Genomic DNA, 26,140 nt, shown 5'->3' on the forward strand with positions numbered 1-26,140 from the left:
ATGATCAGAAGAGTCTAATCAAGATGTCTGCCATTCAGAAACATTAAAACCCACATATTCCATCTCTAGCACTAGCTGAACATACTTAAACACCAATACTTCATTCCCCAAACTATTAGGTCCAGATATTTTTGTTACAAAACCATCTGCTTCAGAGCTATATAAACTGAGACAAAAAATAAGATTTATTGACATACATACACTTTGCAATTCTGGAATTTATACAGCGGCATAACTTTTTTTAATTTAAATTTAAAAACAAAACCAATGAACTACTTACCTCTGGCTGAATTGCTTTAAATACAGGGACATCCATTAGTGTTATCTGACCCTAAAAAAAAAAAAAAAAAATTAAAAAATAATAAGTTAAGCTCAAAATTAGCCTTGCATTTCATTAAGTTGTTGTGCTGCATGAGAACTGTATTGGTTCTGTTTCCTTTTATTATTAGAGTTTCATTTTGTAGCTGATTTCAGAGGTTTCAGCTCCTACCACAGGGCCATCCTGCAAAACCAGAGAATAAAGTGCTTCAAACTTTACATTTAATAAAACTAAAAAATAATAGTAAACTATTCTCAGGAGCATAATCCTGCACTTAAGTATGCAAGTCAGTGCTTGAACTTAAAAACACTGTCTACGAAGCTATTCAAGAATACAAGGAATTAACTTTAGTTGCTCAAGGGCAGTCTCTCTTCAAACTCTGCATCTTAGTCTCAGTGTTACATAATTCTATTGAAACATCCCTAAAATTTTTCTATCACTACTTGAACCATAGTTGAATAACTAAGTCATTGTTCAGTTGCACAGCAACAGTTAAAATTAAATACAGCCATCTCACTTCCAGCAAGTCAGAACTAATAAGCACATTTTCATTCTGGGATGTCTGTTTGGCTTTGAAAAGGGTAAAGAGGAATTCCTAAAGGCCAGGTTTTGCATTCTGAAACATATTCACAGAGCCTTATTTTAAGCATTCAATGTAGGATTGCTGTCCACCTATGTATGCAAAGGAGACCATCCCTTTCAGAGCATGTAGACAGCTCAGAAATACCAGTGCCATCTGAGATAGCACAAATACTCTTTTAATAATGAACCCAGGGCCCTCATTTGGTTTGCTCAGACGTGAGTGGCAGAGTTTTATTCCCATCTCCTTGAAAAGCAGTTCCCCATTTATATGCTCTGTGGTACACACCGACAGCTTTGTGACTGTCACAAATTGCAGTTTCCATTGAATGTCATTGTTAGATAATAGAATAGTTTAATAGATAAAGTCAACCTTGCAGAAAAAGTTTAACTAGGATGCTCTAGTTGCAAGCAAGCATGTGCAATGAGATGCACCTGCTTTAATGAGACGAGAAGTGATGTGCTTTGCCAAAGACAACCCAAACTACATTTTGCAGCAGATCTGCTTGACCTCTACATCTATTTTTAGGTATAAATTCTAGCAATCAAACATGACCATAAAATACATATATAAATCAGTTTCTGTAACCAACATGCTGAACACAATCATCTGGTACTTTGCAGTACACATCATAGAAGTACCAAGCCCTTTATGACTGAGTTTGCTTTTTACAAACTTTTTTGCCTGGGTTCTGCTTGAGTTGGCTGTTCCTTCTTCCAAACAATGATATTTTAAAGCTAGATGAGCTTTTTCTAGTCTTGGGCTAAAGTGAGATGTAAGCAGACCAATTTAACTGAATCCATATACTCACCTACAAACAAGACTCACAAATACACTCACAAAGACTCAAAAATACACTCACAAATGTGCGTGTCTGAACGCCTCTGTAGCCATAAATCCTGTACAAACTTTTACACAAACATGACATTCTTAGTCTTGCAACAAATACAGACTCACATGTAGTATGAGGCTTGTTCCTATCATTCATTAATATCCATGAACTCTTTAAATGTCAGTTTAAAAATTAATCCCCAAGCTTCCATTCTTAAATACGGTTTCACAATCAACTGATCAGCCTCAGCATTTGTCTTGACAGCACAAATTACCCGGTACCTAGAAGTTTACATTAAGGCGAGGATATCAGACACACGTAACCCCCACAGAGTTTGCCGTAAGCAGCAGTGATTAGTAAGAATAGAAATTCAGGAAAACTAGGCCAAAATATTATTTGCCTTCAACATAACTTGTCTATTCCCTTGCACCCATAGCAACTACAATAAAAACATACAACAAACTTTTGCCAAAACCAGGATGCCTTTCAAACTGATAGCAACCTTGCTAACTAAAACCATTCTATTCTTTTATCATGAAGCTTATGAAAAAATGACACACTTGAGGGAACAAAAATGGTCTCTTTTCCTAAAATTAAAGATACTTTCAGAATTTCTGTTTGTTTGTTTTTAAGATCATCGAGGTGAGAAATGCAGAAATCTTCACACAAGGCGTTTTTTCAAGAGGGGTAGTTTTATCTTGCCACAAAAAGTACTGCCAGCCACAAGTCACTCCTAGCAGGGTAAACGGGGAAATTTGTGAAAGTGCGTCCAAATAACATAAACTATCCAAATGCTAGTTAATAAAATTTGGCTTTTGAAGGATTTTGAACACATGCACATATAACACCAGCAATTTCTCATACTCCCTCTTCCTAACCTGAGCAGGTTATCTGGGAAAGCACTAGACCCATTGGACAGGGTATCACCTTGCCACAAGCCACAACGGGCTTGCCAACACTCGGCAACAGCTGAAGGGTATAGCGCGATCTTTACACACAGAAGAGCTTTAGAAACTTCTAAACATGTCATCGATGTCATTCTTGGTTATGTTACACTCCACCTATATAAGCAAATATGGTTTCATCTTGACAATTTGAGCTATCTAGGTATAAGGCTCTTTTGAGGAAACAAACAGACACGGCAAGTCTGCACTGGAGCAGGGAAATACATACAACAAGTTAGGGGGAACAATATTTTTCTCCAAAAGCATGATACTTAAGGAGGGTGCAGGGAAAATCTGGCTAATTAATTTCTAGAGGTAAAATGGACTTGAATATAACAATCAAAACAGACAACACTTATCCCAAAAGGAGCTGAGGCAGAAGTTTATTTGTTTCTAAATCTTACTTAAAAGTTTAAGATGATAAACTGAGAATGCCCAAGAAAAGGCTGTGAGGGCAGCACTTCTCGAAATACAGAAAGTCTGTACCACCGTGCAGGACAAACTTGCCTGATATTTGGGGGTGCGTATTATTTTTAAACTTCCCACTCAGTAGGAAGAAGAAAATCTATCCCAGTCCTGTAAATCATCTAAAAACATATCCATGGCTGTGCAGGCACAAGCACCAAGGAATTACACCTTCTGACCTGCAGAGAACGCTCAAGAGACACAAGGACAGGAGTGTGGATTCATTTCCCTTGCCTGACCCAATCCTGACCACACAGCAGCCACGCAGCACAGCAAGAGTCAACTCTTCCTTTTGATTTCCAAGGTGAAGAACCCAGTCCTGAAACACTGGCCATAGAACTCAATCTCCAGTCTCCTGTTTGTCTGCTAAAGTGTACCAAGCTTCCACAGAAATGTATTGTTTTAGGTAAATCTGTGGCTAAATGAATATATCGCTATGCTTCCCACTAGAAGAAATTTGGTTGGAGTGGGGAAGGTGAAACCAGAAGAATGTGCACGTCAATGAAATTTTAATACAGGGCATATTAAAACATTCTTACAAAGGACCCAGGCAGTTCAATAGTTACTAACATTTCAGTGCAAATCCTCTTCACTAAAACCAGATTACAACAGCACAATAAAAGTGAGCCACGAAACCAATTCCTTGTTCACACAGAAAAGAGAATGCTTAAAAATAAATGTAGTCTGTTTTCCCAGTCCTTCAGAATTTGGCATCTTAATCAACCTGAACTGCCTTAGCTAAATTAGAGCATAATTTGCTTCAGTCGTGCCTCTTAAACCAAGACAGGATCAATACACACTTCATAACTTCACATCAGAATTCACATATCAAAATAAATGCATATATTTCAAACAGGGAATGGTATATGAATATTGGGGAAATACCTACACATGCCAAAATTCAAGATTGATGTACATTACTAGAAATATTTTAAAGTGCTATTAAGAACATTACAATATAAAAACAGTAACTCTAAAAGCTAGAAAAGCCACCATAAACTTCTGTCTTCTAGTATCACGTTGATAGTAGGCTGGTTTTTATTTCTGCTTATTTGGTTTACACATCTTGCTGCTTTCAGCAAAAGCAATATCCACCTTTGGTAACACTGTATCATGTTACCACTTGTTCAAGAAACATCCCTTCTTGAGGTTCCTTCTTAGAGAGCTTGAAATTTCCATTCAGACTTCCAAGAACTTAGAAAATTGTTCACAATTCAAGAGTCAAGTGACTGATGGCTGAATACCTAATGGGTGATGGATAATGTTGATGGATAAAAAGCCATTTGAGTTTGCAGGTATGACAGTGTATCTCACATGAAGAGTTTAAAAATATCTTTGACAATTTTTTTTCAAACATTAACTTACAAGTCTAAAATTTAACTGATCTTTTACCATTTTAAGGGTGTTTGCTCACTGCTAAGTGAAAAATAAAGCAAAGTGAAAGGCCATCATTCTAATTCATAGCACTCGAAATGACAAAATTTAGAAAATAATTTATGATGTTGACACTAGATGCCATTGCTCAACTCTTTAAAAAAAAGTTACTTCCACCATGATCAAATTAATTTAAAACCCAATAAACAAGCCACTAATTTGGTTTCTGCAGCGAAGAGACACAATGCACTATTTTTTCTCATTCCAGCTCCTTAAGCCAGCCAATACAAATTCCTGGATAGCACCCTCTCCTAAATGCAGTTTAATGTTTTAATATTCAATCCAAAAATTTTAAGTGTTCACATCAATTTGTTACATGAAGCAAGTCAGCCATAACCTCTGGGTTTTGAGTTGTCAGCTGCATATATTAAAAAAGAAAATCACGTGTGCAATACAAAACCTTGAACTTATTCTTACTCCCCATTTAAATAAACATCCTGATTACACATAGAAAGGGAAAACTTGATGTTTTCTGCCTCTCCAGAAGCCTGTTTAATTCATTTACATGTATCAAAGAACTTCTTCATTGCTCAGGCAATGAAAGAGCTAAATGGAAGTTTTGTATTTATGTTTACCCTAGATCCTAGATAACAATTCTAGAATATGAATAGAAGAGGTATGTTTTTAATATAAGACTAATATATTGCCTAATCCACAATCACTTGAAGAACACTACAAGAGAAAACCATCCTTTAAAGAAGAGTGAACTATCATCTTGCAGTTAAGACGCTGGAATGGCAGTCACGGGGGAACTGTCACCCCTGCGCAGCCACAGGAGCTTTTGCATGTAGTTCAAAGACCTTGTTGGGGGACAGTGCCCAGCAAAATATTTTAGCCCTCCTGTGTGTTGAGATGTTGGATTACTTAACAAGTACTTCAAAATACTAATTAACACACTGTTTCATATACAGATAAAGAGATTTACCCCTCTTCTCAGACAAGGTTGTCAGGCAAGAAATTTTACAGCCAGGTGATTAAGAACCACATCTCATTTTGCTTCTTTGACAAATACGGAGAGTTCAATGAAGTGATATTTTAAAACGTTCCCCAATTCCTTCTCTCTCTCTTCTTTGTGAACACATATGGATTGTCCTTCTCCCATAGAACCCTGTAATTTAAGAACTTCTAGGTGCAGTTCACACAACTGCATCAAGCTCCTCTCCATGCCCCTATGTGAAAGTTCCCATTTGATCTGGACTATAATCCTGCCTTTCTAGTCCCTAGGCCTTCTCAAGCATGAACTGCTTATATCGGGCTACTTGCTGTATTGCAGGTTTTCCTGCCCTGTACGTACCATGAGGACAGTGCACTTCCCATAGAGCTCCTGGACAGAGACTCTCATTGTGAACAGAAAAACTAAGGTTCTGTCCGAGATGAAAAAAATAAAATGCCTGCATTTTGGTTATTGAAGAATACTGCCATAATCTGATTTTCCCTGAAGCCATGTTGGTTCAAGCAGCACTTCATAAATTGTTCCTTAATCTGAATTTTTAGAAGGAATTATATTTAAGCCTTCCAACTTGGCTCAGCACTGTCTCTCCGCGCTGCCAGAATAACTTTCCTCACTGAAAAAATAGCTAAGCCTCTGTTAAGCACTGCATCAGTAAGAGAATAATTCTGCTGTCCAAGATGAACGCTGGGGGATAAGAGTTCCTGTGTTGAAACTCTACTTGTTTTCTCACAAAGTCTGCTCCAGAACTTTTATCATTAATAGTTCCTCCACATGCTATGACAAAGTTGCTTCTTCTTGCTCTCACTGGGAGCACACTTACTCTTTAGCATTCCTGTGTAAAATAAAGCTAAGAGGAACACATACAAGCAGAAGTTCTTTTTCATCACAAGCTCCCAGGACCCAGTACTTTCCCCAAACCGCTCTCAGATGCAGACAGACTTGCCTCAAAGTCCCTAATCCACCGATAACCAGGCTCAGGAGAGGCCAAAACCAACATCGCTGCCAGGAGCCGCGCAGCACAGCTCACACCAGTAGCTGCACGGGAAATCGCCAAAGGGACGGTGAATCTGCCAGAATCCTGCATAAGAGAGAAATGTCTCCTCAGGAGAACCTCAAGACAGTTGAAGTTATTTTTGTTCTGTTCCAAGGAGCAAAAAATGCGTTCGTTGAATCCTACACACCGATTTCTGCACTTCTGTTACACCAGCAATATGGTTCTACAACTCGAGACCTGCTTCCTTTACAAAACACACTCTCATGCTCTTTTTCCAGATAGAGGTAACTTGATATTCAACTGTTTTAAGAATGCCTCTGAGAAAGATTCCTTGTTTCACCTAAACATTTTAAAAATAAACTTTATTTGTATTTTGTTTCCAAATTAAGCAATATTGCTTTTTCCAACATCCAGTTGACGAAGTTTAACTGGAATCAAGAAGAAAAGAAACGCACATACATGTTAATGCAAACTCACTTTGTAGCGCTTTCACAGACTAGGGTAAAGAATAAAGAATCCTTCTTAGATAACTAGGTGGGAAAAAAAAGCAACGGATTTATACAGCTGCGCTTCCCTTAATTCTACCTCAAATATTTACACCACCGTGGCTAAGTTCAAGTATAAAATGGAAAAGTGAGTCAAAAAGTGCTAAACAGTCAAATAATTAAACAGTAGCAGTCTAAGGAATATGAATTTACTGTAAAGCAAAAAATAAATATTTCTTCAACCTGAGGTTTGCCAGCATCTTAATTTGGAGCTCATGTCCTCAAAGCATTTTCCTTTTTTCTTTCAGTCTCACCAGCCCCCCCTTTCTACTGTCACTGCACCGCTAACATATCCCTCTCCCCCACAAATTTTGTCCTGTCCACTCCAAACCACACTTCTCCCTTCAAGGAAAAGGGACAGCATTCACTGCAGCCAGGCCGGCCCTGCGCACACAACGGCTCCATCGCAGGGCCAGACACCGCTGGGTAATCCTGGCACCAACTTGTTTTGTGGCTTTTAGCTGTTTAAAAAAGAAGTGAGCAGTGATTAGCCTAAAAGCAGGTATTTAAAAACAGAGACAGTCTCCTTATTAGCTACTGCTAGGAAGCTGTCTGTAGAATCCTTAGCAGGAAACAAATGTGTCCTACTTCATACTCAACAAATAGAATCCTTTTTCCCCAAAATTTATGAAACATGCAGGCATTCAATACATCCCCTGGAAACTTTGGGTTTGTAAGCTGCAGGGGGATAAAGCAAACTACAAATTTGCAACAGCAGCAGCTACGCCTGAAGATCTCACCTGTTTCAGCTATAACTTTGCCCTTTCTAAAGCAGCCTTCAACCTCACAACGGACTTAAAACACGTGATTGGTAACAACAGTATAAATGGACTATAATACATCTATTAGAATAATAGTTCCCCTTACTGTTCAAACTAGAGCCCTTGGAAGGCTGGCATACTTTTGCTAGAAAGTTAGTAGGAGGCGGAACAAAGGACCATTACATGAAACAGCACACCAACTGTGCATTCGGGACAGTGTTAGATGACTGCCAAAGGGAAGAATATGGAAATAAAATCACCAAAAATATTTACACTTCGGCTTCTCTTTGGCTTGGCAAGCAGCTTCTTGAAAATACAGGATTACAAGCAATAGCTTTTGTAGTCCAACTTGTCTGTTACCCACTAACTGACTAAACGGATCGCGTTTAGAAGTAACAATGACATCTCTAACAGTGGGAACTGAAAAGACATCTGTGTCTCTCGTATCAGTATTGAAATTGCTAGCATTAATTCTATTTCCAGTATCTCTCAAAGTTAATCATCTTTCAGATTTTTCCTCCTCTTTCTCTACTATAATTGTAATTCTCCCATCTGTACACAGTGACCCATTTTGATCAAAATACAACATGCCAAAGAAGGTGCAGGATAAGACCTCCCAATACTGATGTCAATTTTATCAGTTTACTCTCATCTTTATGCTACCTATGCACTGGAATTCTTTTTAGTTCAAGCCAAGGTTTCCTAACCATTAATTAGACAGCTGTCTAATTGTACAACAACTTGCTTTTATTGCTTTTTTACCGGCTTTATCACATTATCCTTCCTCTCCATGAATAAGGCACTTACACAGCCCACAAATTATTTCCTCAGTTCACCACTTCAAAAAACATTTTTTTTCAAACAGTATTCATTCTGCAGTCGGTAATAGAATTCAGCCTTCACTAAGTCCCAGATGTCAGTAGTCTGCACTGCATCCGTTTTACAACAACTGTCACTAAACTAGGAGTTTTCTCATACTTTGAAAAGGCAATTGGTAGCATATCCACGTCCAACCTGAGAGGTACAGACCTACTATCATAATTAAAACCTTACTAACGTAGTTTTGCATTCTCCTCAGTGCTGGTATCCTCAAGAGCCTGGTCGTACTGTGTCACTCCGCTAGGCTTCACATTAACACCAAAATCCAGATGAAGATTTTATAACTTATCTGTTATGGTAGGACTAAAAACAGGAAGAATAAGGAAATGGCCAATATAATAAAAACAAGCGTAAGGGTCAAAGGTACTTTTCCTCCACGGCATCCAGGTTTTGGGCAAGTTTACTTATTTCTACAACCTTCAGCAAGAACAATCAGAAAAAGACAGCATTCGAAGCAAGCAAGGCCTACTGGGAAAGCAGACAAACTTGCCCAGGGAAACAAGCATTAATGAAGTAGTACAGCTGAATACAGAAACACTGAAAAATAAATGAAATTAATTATAACCTTGCCAAAGGGCTACACACTGACTACTGGCAACTTTTCTCAACTGTTTAGAATTCTATAGGACATTTCAGATCCATTTACAGTAAGTGAAATCTAATACGAAGAACTAGAAACTCTAAAAGTGAGAAGGCTAAGAATAAAGATGTTTTAATTCCTGGAACTGAGAAAACAGAAAAATTATACCAAGTAGTAAAAACACCAAAAAATACAATCATAGGTTCATAACTGTGATGTGAAATGATTCCTGTTTGTGAGTGGAACTCTACCCAGTTCGAAGCATAAAATGAAGACAGCAAAAACACTGGATTTTAATAAAGATTTTTATCTGACCAAGATTTACTAAGTAGGTCACAGTTTGAACACCCATGAAAGTAAAAGGTTTCTGCACAGAGCAGACGATTTAGTAGAGCAAAAGGAATATGAAATGAAAGACAAAGCACCTTTGTATATTTTGCTGTCCAAGTGAGTGACAGCAGCTCCACAGAGACTAAGTGATCTGCTCTGCTGCTCAACAGCATCTACCACCAGCTAAATAGCAGAGCCATTCAAAGGAATCTGAAGCTGTTCTGGCCTGAATACATAATTCCACTTGAATTCATGCCCCTAGCCCCAAACTCCCTTAAATTTCCTTTATGTAGAGAAATTGTAAGATAAAACTAAAAGGACAGCCAGCCCCAAAAATATCTTCCTATGAGATGCAGGTGACTCATTACACAGCTATTTCTGACAAAGGAGTAAAGAGGAGACCCAAACTACCTGACGTGGACCTCAGTCAGGAATAAATCCCAGTAACTATCCAAGAATTGAATGTGTAAGTACCACTTCATAATACAGATGCTTTAAATTTTCAGTGTGCTCACTAAAATCAATTTAGCCATTAACTGAAATAGTTACTAACAATTAAAAAAATAGAACAAACTTAATGGGAATATTTTGTGATACATACTATCGCATATTGATAATCTCAGGCCAATTCATCATGAATCTCAATCGAATAGTGAATGTAGTACAAGCAATAGCTTGTCAACAATCCTTCTAGTAACATACTTGAATCACTGAAATGGAGGGACCATCTGTCATCTTAACCTCTACAAATAGGACTTAAAAAAAAATAATAATAATCCCGTGTTTTTTGTTTGTTTGTTGTTTTTTACTCATTTGGTTTTGGTTCTGCGGGATAGCCAACCCATCATTCTCTACCATGGCACCCAAAAGAAGAAAACATTCCCTAGACATAAGAATTAACCAAGTTACATTAAAAATAATGTAGACAATGAAGAACTATAGTGTAGGATCCATTTTTGAAATTCAAAAAAAAATGTAGAAGTGGAAAAGCAGAGGGAAAAGTAGCCAAGACGACTCACACATGAAGTAACAAAAATTACTTGAATTGCTTACCGCATATTCTTCCGGTGTAACCTTTAGAACATCAAATACCACGGCATCAAAGCTCTTCTTCAGTTCAGCTGAACCTTTGTCACTCAAGGATTCAGAGCTGCTACTCTTCTGAAGAAACAGACAAAAACACTGAGGATATTTTGATTCTCTCCTCTTTTTGTTTTTACACTCTCATAAACAAAATTTCTGTACAAATATCACTGTTCATAGAATGTTTCTATTGGACAAATTATCCATTAAAAGTCAACCACAGGATGTGCTTTCTCCTGACAAAGATTACTAAAAAAAATCAGAGACTTGTAAATCAACGGCATAATTAAATTCAAATTTCGTTGACAGGAATGTTAATAATAACAATAACAATACAGTCACACTGAATTTCAAACAGAAAAAAATCCCACTATGTTGAGGAAAAAGATAAGGTCTGTCCCAAAGGAACAGTTAACAAAGACCAGTATCAATCTCTTCCTGCTTCTCTCAGAAGTGTTAAAATGTACAAAACTTAGGCTGCAAACTACGTATGTATTCCTGTAGAAGGCACTTCAAATAAACTGTCTTAGGTTTTTTGATTGGTTGGTTTTTAATGTTAGCAATTCACATTTGCAAAAAATACCAGATCCTAGAATATGAATCTTAATCTACAATATACATTTAGCTTCCTTGCAAAAGACAAATATGGTTCAAGAAAAAATTAACACTTTTTATTAACACTTCATGTTGGTTTCATACATTTCATACATGGCTTCATATGAAAACAATATAGGTTAGGAGTAATCGCTTCCTTTAGTATATACATGCAAATCTAGATTCTGGTCAGTCATTAAGGAAGAAGGAGTTTTTTTGCATGGAGATGGAGATGTCACATTCAGATGTACACGTCACATCTGAACCCCAGGCATATTTATTTCAGAAACACGCATACAGCACGCAAACGCTTTTCTGTCCTGCACTCTCCTCTGAAGACCTGAAAACCTGTGCATGTTTCTTGAGTCTCAGTTTCTTTTCACTTTCAGAAACCTGGTGTAAAGCAAACTCTTGACTAAAAAGGAACAAGCACACCAAGTACAAAGCAAGGTGTGCCTGTCTCATTTTGGAGACTGATGTATCTTTATCACCTACATGGTGTCTGCTGATGCCACGGCAGGAGGGAAGATAGCACGTAGTCACTGCCACCAGTAAATAGTTCAAATGTGCTAATGTTGTCTTCTGAAGACCTAACAAGGCAGTATTTCAGGGCTACACGATGTATTCGGACTTTGCTTCTCACTCACAGAAACAAGAACATTTGAACCCATCAAGAATTCAGCCAGCTCAAATAAACTCCTGCCCATTTTAAGGCACTTTTGTTATAAGGACATGTACGGAAAATATATCGTCATCTAATAATCATGTCCAGTTGTAGTTAGGTTCTTTTAACAGTCGCACTTCTCTGAAAAACCTGACTTTGAAAACAACCAAGCATCCAAACCAGTCATTTTCAGTAACTAACACTTAGAGAAACATTTCAGCTACAAGTCCTGCTGCCTCCCAGTTAGTCAAGATGGGGAAAAAACCCACACACACTTGACGGAAAAAGATTCACCTAGCTTTGCCAACATATATTTTACTAAATTTTATCAGTCATCATGTAAACATTCCAGACTACCTTGTTGAGTAAAACAAGAGCTTTCCTCCAAGAATTTTTTTTAGTTGCATGCCAACAAACGGTCAAAGATTCATAATCCAATGATAAAGGAAGTACAAGAATCTCTATAAAAACAAACAATGGTCTTGGAGACTGATGCCAGTTTTCTTGTTTAAATCTTCACAATGCTTCTGAAATTGTGCTAGAGATTGATTCCTTTTGATAACACAACACTCCAGCTTTCCTTTCACCTTTTTTATGGTGCTTCCCATTTCCACATGCACATGCAAGTGCGTTGAACACATGCAGCTCTGCTATCAAAACACATCAGTAAATACATAAATAAAACAACCATCTTTTGTAAGTCCAAAGATCCATTCAAGGAAGCAACTGTTTTCAGGACTTTGTGGCTCTCAGCACTACTGACTTGGGAGAGTTCTCAAATATCTTGTCTTTTAAACAAAAGAGAAACGAAGATGACAAAAAAAGAGAGACAAACTGAAATCCACTATGGTAAAAACATGTTTCACACTGTGAAAAAAGCCATAAAAACAATATGCATTAGCAATAAAGCTCACTGTCTCCCCTGAGCAGAAACCTTATGTTTGTATGTACATCTGTACAAGTCAAAGCATATATTCAGTCACCCTAAAGCAGACAGACAAATAATGCATCTGGAAAGATCACTCAATATGAAGGCAGATTTTCAGTTCCCTTCATCCCAGTACTACAAGGCATTAACAAAAACAAAACAAAACAACCACACAACAACAAACTACCACCCTTGAAGGGAGAGTGTTTTGCAAAAGTTTTGGGAAAGAAAAAACAAAACACAAACCACACACAACAAAACAACAAGGTCTTGCAAACCCTCCAACATTGCTAAGAATTCAGGAATCAGTCACAACTTGCAACAGCTCCTCACCTGATCCTAGCGAAAAGAACTCAAAAAGTTCTCGTACAAACTTCACTCCACTCTTTCTTTCCCTTAACAAGTAGATGACAAATAGAGAACTATATTAACTTCAAAATAAGAGGCATCAGCACAGGAGGCCAATCGCCACTGCTTGGCTGATACACATGCCTGTAACTCATGAGCTGTTCGCTTCTAAAGGGCAGAAACCTTGGTGGGCAGGAGGTGACCCACACCAGTGCCTGAATATGGCCCAAGAGACAAAGGGAACAACCTTATTCCAGCGCTACTGTGTCAGACCGCCCTGCAATACACACACAAACACCTCTCAAAGAACAGAACATTTCCCACAGGCCTTGCCAGCCCAGCTTATTGCGCTAAGAGTATCTATTATTGTTCAAGCTTGAAAAGAAAAGCTTCTTGTATAGATGTGATGGAAGAGAACATAAAAAGGCAGCTTTGGCTTTTGCTTGCTCATGCTTTATTCTGCCATACAAAGGTCAGAACTTGTAAGTGATTCACATCTAAACTGATGCATGTGAAACCAACTCACAAACCAAAAGTCTGCTGCAGCAAATCTGCTAAAAGAAAAAAACTTACAGTTTTATGCCTTGTTTTTTTTTCAAATGAGTATTTGTGGTCTTAAGTATCCAATAACTGAGTTTTGTAACCCTTACCTCTGAGGCAGTAGCTGCAATATTAACACTGCTTGACTGTCCGTTCATTAGGTCCATACTGCCCACACCATTAATCTTCAGCCCTGCATTTACAGCAGCAGGATCATCTCCAAGGCAGCTGAATAACCATTCCTACAAAAAGCAAAAAGTAATCAGAAACCATTTCATTCACATGTTTTAAACAAGATTCAGCATCTAAAATCCAGAACAAAAATAAAGTACTTTCGAAACGGCTACACCATTTGGAGGAACAAACTTTAGATTCAAACACACATTCTAAAATTACTTAAAAACAACAAACAATTGAAGGTTCCGTTATGACACATTACTTACAGGCAGTATAGATTTTCATACTCTTTTTCATACTATTTTCTATATACCAGGTACCAATGTGTAAATGCATGCATTAACTCTAACTTACAGATAGGCCTGCAACATCCGTTCTCCTACAATTATTTTCCTTTGTTTACCAGCTTTAAAAAGTATATTCCAGATATTAACTCCAACAGAAAACTTTTATAAGAAGTTTTCTGAGTTTCCTATCTATATACCTATTCATCAGCTTCACATGAAAATTACTGCATTAAAAGCAATTTAAGATTACAAGTGAAATTTACAATTTTCTCCAAAAATTACCCAAATTATTGTTGTTAAAAAAAAAAAAACACATGCACAATGAAAAACTCCACAAACCATATTTTAATGCACCCTTGCAAGAATATCATTACTTTTCATTTCTACAGAGAAAAGGCTTCAAAGAAATTGAAACCTTTGGCACCCATTACCAAAACAGTAAGACTACCCAGTACCTAAGTGTTACAGAGAGTAAAAATCAGTTTGGGCTTAAATTTCATGAGATGTTAGTGCCCTCTAGTGTGAAAACAATTAAAAATCAGTTTACATAGGTCTATAACAATTGTGACTGTTTCCAAAGTTGCTATTATTAATGAAATTCACTTTAGGTTTGTAGTTTAACTCAGAACTATTACACATCTGCAAATAAATGGAGGTGACAGGTAACTGCGTAATACCATATGACAAAATAGTATTAGAGTATCTCATACTTAAGATCTCTACATAATGAAATAAATAAGATAAAGTAATCCAAAAAGTTCTATCTCCAAGTGACCTAAACCAGGTAGGTCAGATAAACAAGCCAAGAAGCTGCAATATTTAAATAACAAAACATCCTCAAAAAAAGCAGTAACTTTAAAGTGTCGTTGTAGGAATGCAATACAAAAAGAAGGGCAACTGAAAGAGAGCCACACTGCAAATTTCAAACACTATAGCTTCTAAGTATTTGGGGGTATTAAGAGTCCCCTTCTGACCTATGCTGAGCCATCCACACGCTACCCTCTTGTTTTGTTTTCTAAAAAGCTGATGGGACTGTAACATTCATAGGACAGAAGATGCTACGTTTCACTTGAACATTATACTCCCAGCCCATACACTATAATTAAGACTGTCTTTCCTCCGCTAAATATACACTTAACTGCACTTAGATTTTAGCTGTTGTTATACTAACAGACCATACATCAAAAATACCTCATCTTTGGCTTGCGTCACCGCTATCCTGTCCTTTCCTATCAATTACACTTCAGATTGTCTCGTGAAGTATTTCCAAATGCTCAGCTTCCCAATGCCTCTTTCCTATAGGCTTTTCATTAACTGAACTGAAAAGCAAGGAAATAAAATTCTAACTTATGGCACATAACTTTCATTTATGTAGTGACAGTAAAGGACAGAGGTATCGCATCGCCAAAACCAGTTTCATGTTATCCATATGTGCAAAATGGTACTCTTGTGCCAATTTAATCTCCTCCGCTGAAAAAAAATACCCTCTAAAAATTTGTATTTTTTTAAACACTGTAATTATATGGAAAATTGACACTTTGTACAATTTTATCATACTAGATGGCCCATAATTGTATCATACAAAGCCAAACTGAATTGCATATATTTGTCCCTTATCTTACATATCGTTCAGCTGTTTCCCTTCCCCATATTAACAGAGGGAAACAACGGGAGAATTGAGAAAATGTTTCTGATTAAGGAAAAGTAAAAACTGAAGCGGGGGGCAGGGTGGAGGGAAACAGGGAGTGTTGTTTGGTTTGGGTTTTTGTTTTGTTTGTGTTTGGTTTTGTTTGTTTGTTGGTTTTGGAGTAGGGGTACAATGTCAATTTTGTACCCATTGCTGCATTACAATAGTATGTTTGAATACATATATACTCCCCCCCCCCCCACCCCTGCTTTGTAGAGATACAGTATAGGGCAGAATTAGTACCAAACTGCTACAAACTAGCATTTATCAACTTTAAAGTTCCATAAATTGCAACATTCAAAATGTACATTTGAAAGCTGCATTAGATTTGAGAACATCACCATTCCCTTAACAATGAAAAGCCACAGCAATAATTCTCGCCAGTGTATCATTTAAGACAAACATTGAAAAAATCCTAACACTGGAATAATTTAATAATTTGCTTGCTATACTACCTTTCTACTCAACACCAAAATAAGTAGCAAACAGCAATATCATAAAGTGATCAACAGCAGAGCTCTTCAGAGCAGCATTGCTGGGGCTGTGGAGTGACTGTTGCCACACTGCAATAGCGAGTCACAGAGTTTTCACTGCATACCCTGTGTATCAAATTACAAAAACTGAATTACATTGAGTAATGTGAACTTCCAGTCTGTTTCTCTTCAATTTAATAAATGCCTTTGTGCACAGAGACGCATTAAATGTGGAATTGAAGGTGTTTTATACGATGCATAAAACACTTCAGCACTCATTTATGCCAGCCTGAAGCCTGGACACGCTGTATAGTATCTTACTGCCCCTTCATGCCCTGCATACTGTGCAGTAAAAAGCAAAGTAAAAATACTGATAAAAAGATTCGTCATACCCAAAGAATGAAAATGTCTAGACTAACCAGGATCTGCTGTCTTCAATGCGTCTGAGTTTTTCTGCAATCCACCCAAGGCTGTATTTGATGATCATTCCACTACAGCAACTGACCTATAAACCCCCAAAAAGGAGTGCAGCTGGGTGAAGATGAGCAAGGGCCACATGCCCATGAAGCTCCAAACAATGCAGGGTGTGACTGACCACAGCTGGTGCAAAGAACCTGACTTCATCTCAGCACAAAGTGGACCAGAGGGTGGCCTTTGTTTTAGATAAACAGCTGTGTCAGTCGAGCAGTTCGCCTGACTATATTACAGTTGAGTGAATCAGCCAGTGGTGTAAATGTTGCTCCCTGAGTTCATTAAAAAAGTTAACGTCTTCCTGAGTTATCTCAATGAGCATGAGGGGATTAAGTACACAGCTGAGCCCAACACATAGTAGAAAAACTAAAACAACTGACAAAAGAATTTCAAAGACAGGAACAGGCTTCAACTCACATGTTCCTTCCTGGAGACTGGGAACACCCAATATCACAGTGGTGAACATATTGTCGAGATCACTAGCAGGGATCACACTGTTATTGTGTTTGAACTGTATATTGCAATTGCCATATTTTGCTAAGTGTAACTTGCATTTGAATTGTGATTTCAGCATATTTTATATCACTCTGCTTAATCAGAAATCCTGTGCAACATCCTCTGTGTTCAGATAAGTAAATTTAATATTAAATGTTACACCCTCCATATGTGGAATATGTAAAAGAACCTGGTTAGAGAATATTTGACTGACCTAAACCTGAAACTATTCCACAGAAAAATCCAGGGATATTCTTGTCTCATATTGGGTCAAATAATATCCCCAAAATATACTGTACAAACAGTATTTTAAAAGACTACCCTAAAATTATATTAAAAACTTCCTGTCCAGAACAGTACAAAAGCTTTGAGGAATCATAGCCACAGCACAATTTTATGAATGGCTCAAGAGTCATGATGACTAAGAGCCTCTTTGTTTACATTCATTTGTTTACATTCATTACAGCAGTACAAAATGTCATTTGTTTTGATCACAAATCCCCACAAAAAAAACATAAGTGCCTTGATGTATTAATCATCAACTATGAATGCAAAGCCACTACCAAAGACTGTGGGGACCAAAGCACTGTAAGAACCAGAAGACCAGTTCCGGACTAAAACTAAGCTCCTGATCCTGCGGGAACTCTCATTGGTATTTTCACAAAGAGTACAAAAAAAAAAAAAGCTATTTAATTTTAAATAAGGAACAGAAGTGTACTGGCCTTCACTGAATCTTCACTTCCTCATGCATACATTTTACAGCCTAGCTAGATTCAGCTACTCCACACCATGACCTCAAAACACTTCAGTGAAATCTTGGAGCCACTGATTAAATTCTAATTCTGGACATGAGCCCTTTGATTCTTAGTCAGAATTGTATTTTTTTCAAGCACTGCTTGATGCTTTCTAAATTAACATTGTTTTTAACTACTTAACGTAAGTTAGCAGCTTCAATGAAACAGAAATTCAAGTTCCTCAAGCAACTATCACATTTGCATAATATGCACCAAGGTGGATCCTTCTGTCTGAGAGGTACTTTGTGGAACCACTTCAGTAACTTGAGTGCCTCACTGCCCACTTGATCAGAACTTGTTAAATACAAAACAGGCCAAGTAATCTATAGTTTCATAACATTCAGCGCTACAAGAGTGAGCCTCTATTACTCATTTTTCACACTGTAATTCCTACCTTACACAAAGAACACTCAGTAATGTTTGTGCTTTTGGATGTGGGGTCCCGCGTGCTTAGTGCTCTCAGTGTTTTGAGATAAAATCTTTCTGCTAGAAAGTCACAACAATACGGCCAAAATAAATGCAACAAAAATAAATACAGCAAAGTTAAGATGCTGCCACTTCAATGCATTCTCTAAGTGCCTTTTCATTAATCTTTATAAGGCATCGAGTATTGAAATACCTTTTAGTCTGATATATACATATATATTTTTTTAGATGAATGGAATATGGATAAAATTGCCCACAAGATCACTATGTAGATGTTGTGAGACTCACTTTGGTAATGCGTTTCCCCTTGAGCAAGTGGGAATCCAGGTAAGTCTGCTGCCTCAAGCCCTGGGGCAGATGCCTCACATGCCAAGTGCACCTTTTGCTGGTCTGTGCCACATTGGCATATACAAGTACTCATGGCATCTACCGTCAGGGCAAGGGCTGGTTACACTCCCAGTTCTTCCCTGCAGTTTGGTGCACGTGCACCTCAGCATGCCTACAAGACCTGTGCACAGGAAGACTCGGTTAGCACAGGCACGTACTACCCAATACTGAAGTAAAAATAATTTGTTTGCCAGGCTGCACGTTGTCTGTTCTGCAACAGGAAAGATTTGGGAAGCAGCACAACGCTGTACTGTGATAACAAGAGTCATTACAGGTACCACAGTGGGAAAAAATGCAAGGTAGTCTGAGCATACCACCAAGCTTTTAATGCTTCTGAATTAAAGAAAAATCCATTACCTCTTTCTCTTGCCCCAGAAGGCGCTGTTCTTTATTACTTCCTCCCCATTAGAACCTGAGTCCACGAGAGCTATGCACAGATAGGTAAAGCTAGAAACACGTCTAAAGATGGGAAGAAAGCTTATCATCTAAAAGGCAAAAGCAGAGAACACCCTCCATACCAAAATAATAATTAAAAAACCCACACACAAAAGCCCTACAATTAAGCAGGAAGTCAGCAAGGAATAGGTGACATGGAAAAGAAGGTTTGTCTAACTACGAAAGACCATTTTCTCAAGTCAAACAAATTGCATCTTCCAAACTATATTCTTCAGTTTTACACCTGACCCAACAAAACAAAAAGCCCAACTTAGATTACGGCACTGCAAGAATAAAGACAAAATAAGATAGTATATACACAGCATTAAAAAAGAAAAATCAAAGTGACCTAAACATATGCTTTAATTCAGTTTTCAGTAAGCATGATAGTGTTAAGAGGTAATATAAGATAGCCAAGCTGATAAAAATATCATTTCTACAATAGAGATTAAATAAAAGCTCAGGCACCTTAATACAGCCCCAACCTCCTGCAGGAAATTTATCATTAAAGATAACAAAATCCCAGACCTAAAATTTCACATACTACAAAATCTCTAGTCAGACTCATGAATCTTGGCAAAGCATTTGATAAGCTGCCACTAGTGAAGATTGAGATAAGACACACTAGCAGAAGACATGCGTGGGGTAGAGGTCTGATGAAAACAGAGACAGAGGAGCATAATACTAGAGTAGGAAGAGATTACTAACAGTTATTAAATATGCAACACTGGTACAAATCTGAGAGTCATAGATCATTCGGAAATACAGGAAAGCAACACTATCTGATGGATAGAAGATTGAAAAATGGAAGTTAATCATTAAAGGATAATTTGGGCTGATCCCTATAAACTTTCTCTTATAAATTTCAGCACATCAGTTGGAAATGACTGCCAGCAATGCTGTAAGCATGAAGTAGTGACATGAGATCAAGATGTTTGCATTAGTTATGGACAAATACTACCTCCACAGCATTTCATAAGAGAGCTTGATGCTGTACTGCACGCAGTTCTGGTCACCTGGCTTCTAAAAGATTTTTGGTCAAAATATATGCAGAGGAAGGCTTCCACATTCTCTGAAGACTCCATTGCAGAAGGGGAAACCAGGAGACCTTACGCTAACAAACTGAAATCTGCACAAGGATACACTTGCTATGATTAAATATCAGGAGCACAAACCAGGAGTAGGAATAAAATGTCATTTTATGCTCCAAATCAGAATACAGTAATCAGGTTCTTGAACAGCCTCCAGAAAACTGTATGAAGCCAAAAACCATAGCTGCTTAAATTGATACTGGGCTCGTTCTTGAAAGAAACTGTGTCATATGGTGGCTGCACCAGCAGTATAGCTAACCCAGTAACACAGACTCCTTTTTTCATTGATTAGCCCTGCTGCAAACTCAAAGCACTTCTGTACTCATACAACTCCACCACTCAAAGTTATGTCACACATCCACTCTTGTCCTAAGCATCTGTTGCACAACTATCACAGCAGTATCAGCTGTTGGAGCTCCAAGACAGATGAAATTAGAACCCACAGAACTGCAAAAAATAGAAGAAGAAAATAATTTTATTAGGTTTGACAATGAAATTTAAAATACAAAAAAAAAAAAGCTCAATCTAAAATGGCCCTTAATTTAGATTCTCTTCTCTTACTCTAGAAAAGGTTTACCTGGACAAACAACTAAGTGAAATTATTATTCTCTTTTTAAGACAACATTAGTCATAGAGCACTTTCACTATCATGTGCGCTCACATTCAGGACAACAAAATTATATTATTGCTGCTTTTACAAACCTCTTTCTCTGACTTGGGCAGGGGGTTGAGAAAAGAGAGAGAGGTAGCATTAAGGTAATACATAGTAAGGCTCTCTCTCATTCATATCTCACTCAGTTTCCAGCTATCAAGGTCCCTTCTTCATGGTGTTCCAGTACCCAATACTATGCTCTCTATAATCTAAAGAACTGGTACAACTTGTTGCTTCCATTTCCTCAAATGAGACTTCAAAAAAAACCAACAAAAAACAAACCTCAAAAATCCAGAAGAATATCCCTCCACAGGTCACAAGCTACTTGTTTACCAAATCCTATTACAAAAATCAAACTGCTAGCTCAGTTTGTAATCAGCCTGCAACAAAGAAGTTCAGTTCAAAATGGAAGTTTTAAAAAACTCATCACATATGAATAAGGAGGATACCCTTACCGTTCTGACTTCCACCTTTCAAAAGCCAGCTAGACTCAGTAAAGTGCCTCGTAGCCAAGAGTTAACTGGTAGATACCATACCACAGGGCAAGACATTCAGCTCTCGCACTGGTACACAGCTGCAAGCACACAGCAGCACATCCCAGCCCTCACACAATGCAGGCATGAATGAAGCAGAAGGAAAGAATCATTGCAGGCAACAAATGGGGTAAGCCAGAAACGTGAACATGTGCACATGCCATTTAAATTTCGCCTGGGGTTGCAAGCGGTTTGCTTTCTTCTAACAAAAGGCCTCTCCAGCAGAGTGTGAGCATTGTAAGACAAAATATAGGTTCACTAAGTAAATAACTGCACAAGAACAAGAAGAAGTTTCTGCTCACAGACTATCACAGTCCGAGAGCTTCATCAGAAATGACCTATAAGCCTCTATTCTGTTTTGCAGTTCTTTTAGAAAGGACATTGTGCAGAAGAATGGTTTATTTCATCGGATCTGATTAGTATTTTGCAATTGCTGGCAGAACCGACCGAACATCTGATGTTGTGATGTATGGTTTGTTTTTCCTCTCATACACCAAAAGGGTAAGCAAGCATTAGGGAAGCAAATTATTTTAGCACAGAAAGTACTGACAGTTTAGCCTGTGTGAGCAACATTTCTTCAAATATCTGAAGAAATCCAGACTTGCTCAGTCAGGAACCAGAGGAAGATCTCTCCTCACCCCAAACACACAACACAGAAAAAATCAAAACCTAGAGGCATTTTGGAAAGATAGGAACTGCTGATATTTGTTTCCATGAATAAGAAGTAAAAAGAGAGCAAAGAAAATAAATAGGAATGATTTAAACTAGAAGGAGACACTTAATTAATTAGGTAGTTCTCTAAGATGATAATCTTTCCACAGCTGGCTTTTCCAAGACCTCCACCACTGTAGCTATCCATTTTGTTCGCAAACAAGATGAACAGTAAATGATTAATGTCAAGTTGATTAATTTATGCTCAGTTTGCAAAATATTTGTGTTATGGGTTAGATGTGCAGGCACAGTATCAGTGGAACTAAGAAAGGAAGAATACACCCGTGGACAACATTCTGAACAGGGAAGTCACACCTAAGAGCATGCAGCAGTGGAGCACCAAGCGCTGCCACCACAGACTTCAACATACTAACATTGTTTTTGGAGCTACTCAGATCCACATATTTGCTTCGTTTCCAAATAATGCGAGCAATTATTATAGACTGTGCATCAGCAAAAATATCGCAACATGCTCACTGTGAAAAGGCTCTAGAGGCTGCCTTTTATATTCTTAATTTTTTTTAGTTTTTCGTTTTAAATAAGGCAAGTCTAAAAATTCCAGAAGACAAACCTGAAGAAAACCTTAATCTACAAACAGACCCATATGGGTGGCATACCTTCCCTCAGAATAGAAAAAGTACTTCACAGGAAAAAGATTTTGGAAAAGCATTTAAATAAAATTTTGTGCACAACCACACACTTGCAAGTTTGGAAACAGAGCCAACAACTGATAGCACAAGCTTTGCTACTCTCAGTAGGCTACAGAACTCTGTCACCAACAAGCACCACAACGCCAAAAGCACATGTAAGAAACACCGGTGAAGAAAACTGATACTGAGGATCCAAACTGAATACTCCATGTAAAAGTACGCATCACACATGGATGTAAAGAAAACTCACATATTCATGAAACTCATCGCATAATCTTCTGTAGGCATTAAGTGCTAGAGTCAAGACTGTGAACAGCCAAGTTAAAAACATCATGATCAGACCATCCTAGGGACAGGTTTTTAACAAGCAAGAGATGACAAAGTGCCAACTGTTGCTGAGTAACAGCATCCAAATCCACAGAATTAAAGATTCAATACATATACTTTCTTTGTACAGTAAGACAAATGGGCTTTACTTTTAGGGGAAGGAAGGCAAAACTCCTCCCACATTGAATGCCTTTTTCATTCAGAAAGAAGAAAATACTGTTGAGAGAACATTTTACCATGTTTTTTTAAAGTCATTAATAGACAATGAGGATCCTTCTTGAACAAGACACACAATATCGTAGTTTTAAAATCCAGCTTTCAGAGAGACTAGTACAGTCTTTACCAATAACATCCATGGTGACAATATTTCAACAATAATTATTGAAATAATTTCAAAAATAATTCTCTATAATTATTCTTTTTTAAAATCATGCATCTATATGGAAGTTTGCACTGTTGCTATAGAAATGGTGCTAACAGGAAGAAAATCTAACAGCACATGAATTGCCTGTGTTTGGTATGATGACTATTATGCGGAACTACAATAGATATTTTTGGAAGAGCACTGGATTATTCTGCTTGTGCCACTATCCCCTGCATTCGCTCACGAAAGCACATCAAGCTCAGAGTATCCAACTTCTACAAGCAAACAATACAGAAAACATTCATCCATCCAAGCATCCACATCTTTCCCACACTTCTAACTCTTTGGAAGAACCTCAGTAAATCAGGCAAATGATGAGACAGCTGGTAAAGACCCAAACACCAGTAGTTTAATATTAAACACTTTTCTTCACCCAAGACCAGTCAGCAGCTGCTGAGCACCAAAGCATCTGCTTAAGAAAACACAACACAGGAGCTGAGCAAATCCAAGCTAATGCACACCAGTCCAGAATTTCAACAAGCCAAATGGATGTTGAAACCTTGTTTTAAAGCTTCAAGAATGACCAGATAAATCCACAGAGGATTTGCCAGCTGGCCCAACCAGATGTCAATGACCAAGCATACGTTCACTTCAACTGAAAAAACTTGAAGTGGATATTTAATGAGGAAAGATAGTATATTTTAAGAGGGTATCAGACTTCCTTTTTTTAATGAAAATAGAAACGCACAGTAGATTACAGGGAAATCTTGTCTCCTTAGGTACTGATAGCAAACAGGAATTTATTTGAAGGCTTGAAATTCTGATATACCTACCTCACTTCTTATGTACTAACAACAGTTGAATTGCCAGAAAAACTAAATGCAATTTCACTTAAATGGACAGTATAAATGAGAACCCTGCTGGAGCTGTTTCTAAGCCACCTATCTACATTATTGATGAAAGGATCTGCTCTAAAGAAGGAATGACATAATAAATATCTGCAGTTTGTAGAATTTGTATAACTGATGTAGAATACAATGTTTTCCAGAAGACATCAAAAAAGGCACAGAGATGTAGCTCAAGCATGAATTTGAAGAGCAGAGCAGGCAAAGCATGAGAACCAGCTATGCAAAAACATTTGTATACCCTAATAGTAGTGAAGGTAAGCCTCAAATCCTTCTTAACAAAACAGGAAAAAAGAAAAACCACCGGAGAAATATTAATGATAAAGTCTTCAGAGCTCACATGACAACTTTAACCAGGAACCAAGTAAACAAAATCATTCCTCCAATTACTTCCTAAGGATGTAGGGGCATGCTATTTTGTTTGTGAGCCATGCCACCAGCAAGGAATGCAAAAATCATTAACTGCTAACAATGTGCATATATCCTTTTGCTCTACACTGGATTTAGTGGCAATATCAACATGCCAGGAAAGCAGAACACAAACCTTGACAGTTTGCTAGCCTTAAACAAGTAAAGGCACAAGATGCCCATCCCATGCTGACTGCTCTGCATGGTCTCACAGGCACGGAAAAGCTGCAGACACTGAAGCCAAGGGAGAACAGCTAAATATGGTCAAAGCAGGGGGAAGCATTTTCTTCCAGATCTCACAGAAAGCATTGGGAATCTTACCATTTTTATGTGCTTCTAAGAGTAGGGCAAACGTTGACACAATAACAGCATTTACTGGTTCTTGCAGTATTTAGGAGTCAATTCCAGCTAACTTAGCCCCCACACAAAGATTCCAGTGTGTTTTTGATACAGTCTGTCAAGCAGGATTTTTAAGATTAACTCAGCACTGTAAGTTCACAAGTGATATCCCATCCAAATTCTACTTGGATATTTGAGATTTTCAGTGCATAACTTGATAATTATTATTCAAATGTATCCTTCAGCTTATGAAATGCAGCTGTGCTCATTTCCAACAAACCAATGGATGCATGCATTAAAAACTGACTTAAATACAGAGATATAGAACCAAGAGCAAGGACAGAGTGTGTACACAATACAGATTTGATAGAGAATGGTGTTTTGAATGTAAGTCTACTGTTTTACAGCAGATAATGCTAATTCTTAAGGAAACAGATATAGAGATATAGAACCAGAGATATAGAACCAAGAGCAAGGACAGAGTGTGTACACAATACAGATTTGATAGAGAATGGTGTTTTGAATGTAAGTCTACTGTTTTACAGCAGATAATGCTAATTCTTAAGGAAATCATGATGTTTAACGGTTCATCTAACTAAAAACAAAGATACATTCATCTTTTTGTTAATCTTTTAACTGATAAAAAGTAATCCTAGAATGCTATAAATCCAAGAAATTCCACACCATGAGACAGCAGGGTATCACAACTGGGAATACAAAAACCATTATGTGACCATTCAGTGATGTTAACTCTAC

The 26,140-nt window shown here is 37.7% G+C and overlaps 1 protein-coding gene across 2 annotated transcripts in view; it reads right to left on the reverse strand.

Annotated features, from left to right (window-relative positions):
* Positions 1-14,005, reverse strand: part of RALGPS2 (Ral GEF with PH domain and SH3 binding motif 2) — an 88,805-nt gene extending 74,800 nt beyond the window's left edge. For both annotated transcript variants that reach the window (XM_080349190.1, XM_080349189.1), the window contains exons 1-3: positions 13,883-14,005; positions 10,669-10,776; positions 281-331 (exon numbers count right to left, since the gene is read on the reverse strand). In XM_080349190.1, the coding sequence (XP_080205316.1) occupies positions 281-331; positions 10,669-10,776; positions 13,883-13,939 (216 nt within the window). In that variant the 5' untranslated portion in view covers positions 13,940-14,005. The remainder of the gene's footprint in view (positions 1-280; positions 332-10,668; positions 10,777-13,882) is intronic.
* Positions 14,006-26,140: the final 12,135 nt, after the last annotated feature.

The sequence above is a fragment of the Nesoenas mayeri genome (assembly GCF_963082525.1).
Source record: "Nesoenas mayeri genome assembly, chromosome: 8".
Classification (NCBI taxonomy): Eukaryota; Metazoa; Chordata; class Aves; order Columbiformes; family Columbidae; genus Nesoenas; species Nesoenas mayeri.